Here is a 4,454-nt window from a genome sequence, read left to right on the forward strand (position 1 = left end):
ACTCGGAGGTGTGGTGAAGGCAGGGTGAGAGGCTTGCCAAGCCCCACCACCTGCTAGGAGGAGTGCTTGAAGGTCTGCAGTCACAGCAAGGAAGAAATGGGCTACCCAGGAGGGTTGGAGGGAGACACACGTGTCAAAATGACAGAGCTTTGAGTCAGAAGGCACAAAAGGCAGAGCTTTGAGTGCTGTCCCAAGCACAGCAGGACTCGGTGACATTCTGGGTCCCTGCACAGGTGGCTTCCCCTGGCAGTATGACTCCCCCAGCAGAAGTGGGCTACTGTGTGTTTGAGTCTGGGGGTCGGGTGGGGAGAGGGAAGGAGCTGGGGACTCTCAAGGACTTACTTGGATGCTTCTTTCCTCATTTTATTTTGCAAAATGCTGTGTGTTCACAGGCATGTACAGTGGTTCCAGCTCTAACCACAACGGTCCCTCACCAGGTATATTGCCACCTCCTCATGACATCCCTTCAAGACACCATCCACTTGACTCCACCCTTTCCAGTCCACACCACCACCAGTCACTGATGGAGAGCACCAGGGAAGGGTATGTGCCTGAAACATGCTTGGCCTCTGTCTGGCATGATAATGAATGATTAATTGTTTATTTTGCTTTGCATGGATGCTGTTCAAATGGAAAACACTTGCTCGAACTGAGCAATTTTGTTTGGTTTAGAATCATAGAAGAGTTTAGTTTTGAAGGGACCTCAGAAGGTCACGTCATCCATCCCTGGTGCAAAGCAGGGCAAATTTTGACATTGCTATCAGGTTGCTCAGGGCCTTGCCCTTGTGTTCAACAAAACACACAGATTTTTTTTCTGCATAGTATGCAATTGCATTTAGATTTTTTTTGCTTGGTTGTTTCTTATTTTTTTTAATCTTCCTTGATGACTTCTTGTAGGTTCAGATAAGCGTAGAGAACTTTTCTCAGCTAAAATGAGAAATCTCTGAAAGGGTAAAACCCCAAATTATGACTCACTGAGGAGCGAGGCAGTGTAAGACTTGTTCAGTGTGTGAAGAAGCAGCAGGCTTTCTCACATCCTTGCTCTCTGGTAAGATCTTCTGTAACACCTCTCTCAGCAGCAGGCATTAACCAGTAGGATCCTAATCAGGGAAGAGTGTATTATCACACTGATTGTATAGATGGCATTGCTACAGTCAGGATTGATACAATATCTGGTATTCCTAAAGCACCATTTGCACAAGGTTCTCATAACATCATCTCACCAGTAAAGAATCTCTGTAAGCCACAATATTCTGCTCTCATCTTTTCACTCAGATTTTTTTTTTTCCACTGCCTAGATTCATAAAAATTAAAGTTTAAAGTTTTTAAAATAAGTTTTAAATTTAAAAATTAAAAGTTTAATTCATCAAATTACAGTTTTTCTTGCCAGAACTTTGGACAGGGAGGGGACATTGATTTTGCTTTACTGGTAGGAACTTGGAATATGGAGAGATTATGGGATTGATTTTTTTTTTCCCCCTAAAAATATGTTTGGGTTCTTCAACAAATAGAGCAATTGAACATAGAGTTTTTCAATCGTAGTCCAGTGACTGACCCATCCCTGCTTTTATATGGGGAAAGGAAAGCCAAGAAAGTTTTAAATTGTGTGCTTGAAGGACAGAGGGCAGAATGTATGTGCCGTGGAAAGGACACAGTAAGGAAAATTACACCTGGAGTAGTTGAAGAACAATCTGATTGAGGAAATGCAATTAGGAACAAATTACTCCACTTTTTCTGAATTTTAGGATCAATGCTGTAGGAAGCTTAGCTTCTATACCCAGTTTCTCCTTCAGCCACCTCTTCTGACCTCTGCCAGTAGCAGTGCCAGTGCCCCCTCCATACGTATGATGCATATCTGCCCATCATAGGAACAGACTTACCCTGTCCCTGTCCCATAGGATGCCTGTGCCTGCCCTGCCCCCCACATTCCCTCCCTTGCATCTCCTGTTGGCAGACTTGTGCCCATGGCAGAGTCAAGGCCACGGGGAGGCACTGGGCATGCTGGTTTAGATGGAAGTTATACCAGATTGATATGGAGTTTCCTGGTGCAGCGAAGTCAGTGTTTGCAAACAGAAGGAGTGGAGACGCAGTCCAAAGTGGAGGTGGTTTATGAGCTGTTCTTTCCCTGCAGAGTGGGACCACGTGAGCCTGGGGGAGTAGGATCCCTTCTTCTCACCACTGCCCAGTGCTGCTGCTCGGCTGTTTCCTCTCTGGGCTGGTCCCAGGATGGGCTTCCTAGGAGAGTTACAGCAGAAAGTCCCCACCAAGAATGAAATAAACTAAGGATGTACTATGGGAAAGGTTTAACAGGCTGTCAGTAAGGTGGATTTGTTTCTAAGGCACTTCACCTTTTTTGTATTGTTGATAAGAAACAAAAGCATATACTTGACCAGGATGAGGGTGACAGACAGCTCTCTAGTCTGAGGGCTCTGAAGCTCCCAGATGAATTCTCCTTGCTGCCCCTCAGCTCTCCATTCCAGGGTACAGCACTTCTGTTTTCAGCAGAAGCACTATGCTGAGTGGACCAAGTTCCTCTCTGAGCTCCTTCTACAGACATTTTGATCATTTTCTTAGGCCAAATTTTGTCAGAAATGTCTCTGCTGCTCCCAGTCCAGTGCAATAGTTATTCTTTCTCAGAGGAGACAACAGCGTTGATTTGTTATCTTAGTGCTTATACATTTAAGTAATGTAAAATCTTTGCAGAAACACCATAGTTAACATCCTCTGACAAAACATGAGAGCGAGATGCTAACAGATTTCTAACTATGAATCAGGAAATGGAAAGTGGAATGTCTTTTGAATAGTTGTTTTAAAACAGAGTGTCTAGTTTCATGACATCATTACTTGGAATTTTCAGCATCTCAAATACCATTTTCTAAGCTCAAAATAATCTGTATTCAGCCCTGTCATACCCAGTCCAAGATCCTTGTGCTGTGTTTTAATTGTTTATGCTTCCATTATTAATGACTGCTGAAATAAAGCCCATACATGACATTTTAATTGCAAGTGCAGAAACTTAGCGTGAACTCATAGCCCTTGAATTTCATTTAGCACAGTTTTGTTTCAAGCACTCATCCATTTAACTGGGCAAAATTACTTAATAATCTAATGCTTGGAGCCACTGAATTATAGGACTGTTACACCTTTGCCATTTCAGAGCAATTTGCCATTACTCATACAGAATATATATGGTTTACAATAGGGAAGAAACACCTAACACTACCTTTCTTCATATGAGCTGCTCCAGCTTTCTGGCACACATACCATGTTTTGCCTCATTTGTCAGCTGTCTCAGCATTCATGTTTAAGTAAATGCAAAGAATTTCTATACTGCAAATCAGTATGATGACAAGACTGGATTGCATAGTTTGTCTGTGGAATGAACCAAATGATTCCTATCAAGAAATCTAATTACTGAGTCATCAAATATGCAAGATGCCAAAAACTACGAGGCAGAGTACAAATAGTCTACTCAAGTTTGACATAAGTTTCAGAATTTGATTTAAAGGCTTTTTCTTTTTTTTTTTTTAAAAAAAGCCCTGTGTTATACCATCCTTTGCCAAAGTCAATACCAAGTGCAGCAGTCAATTTTCCCAAATGGTTTGCTAAGACATTTAAATAGTTTGACAAAATTATCTAATTCACTTGAAAATGTTCTAACAAAATCTGACTTCATTACCAAATGTATTTATACTGGCTTTCTGCGATACGGAGAATATTTTTTCAAATTCTGCTATGAAGTATATGCTAGACCAAAAAAATTTCCTTATATTGATATTAATTAAACTAAAAGTGTATGACTGAGATTATTTTGGCATCCAGAAAGCGATCTTGTCATGATCCCAGTTTAAATATACACTTATTTTTTATTTCAGGTAGCAAAGGTTTATTTTAGCATTTCTTGTAGCATATGCCATGTATAATGTCTAACTCAGTTTCGTTTTGCCCATTGCAAAAAATGGTCTGTTTGGATTTGTAGCAGAATGAAGATGGAAAAGCAGGTTTTAATACTAAATCTTAGGTGAATGTTGCACTTGGCTTTCCTTCTACTATTTTTTTAGCTGTTATCTAAGTCATCTAAAACTGTACTTAGTTTCATTTGCAAACTATCTCCATAAATTCCAGTTTAGAATATTTAGTGTGATAAATTATCAGCTTAAATGAAACTGATAGGGCTAAAGTTAAGTGAGTTTGAGTGGTGGCACCAAGTTAGGGATTTGCACCAATTTAGCTTAATGACCTAACAAGGTCACTTTGTAGGATCTGAACACGGTCCCTCTATATGTGACTGTGAGGCTCTCTGTCACTTGTGTTGCCCATAACAAACAGGACTTATGTTCTCCAAAGAGGTTGGGTGTACTGACAAATAACAACTTTATTGGGAAGGTGATGTGTCTCCAAGGGAAAGTGAAACTATTTTTTTTATATTCCTGTGGTGATTTAGGTCATTCCTG

At 40.7% G+C, this 4,454-nt stretch overlaps 1 protein-coding gene across 1 annotated transcript in view; it reads left to right on the forward strand.

Annotated features, from left to right (window-relative positions):
- Positions 1 to 4,454, forward strand: part of GLIS1 (GLIS family zinc finger 1) — a 108,108-nt gene that overhangs the window by 81,504 nt on the left and 22,150 nt on the right. Inside the window, exon 6 of the mRNA XM_008945098.1 lies at positions 393 to 543. Within this exon, the coding sequence (XP_008943346.1) occupies positions 393 to 543 (151 nt within the window). The remainder of the gene's footprint in view (positions 1 to 392; positions 544 to 4,454) is intronic.

Source organism: Merops nubicus, unplaced genomic scaffold, assembly GCF_000691845.1.
Source record: "Merops nubicus isolate BGI_N331 unplaced genomic scaffold, ASM69184v1 scaffold5638, whole genome shotgun sequence".
NCBI lineage: Eukaryota > Metazoa > Chordata > Aves > Coraciiformes > Meropidae > Merops > Merops nubicus.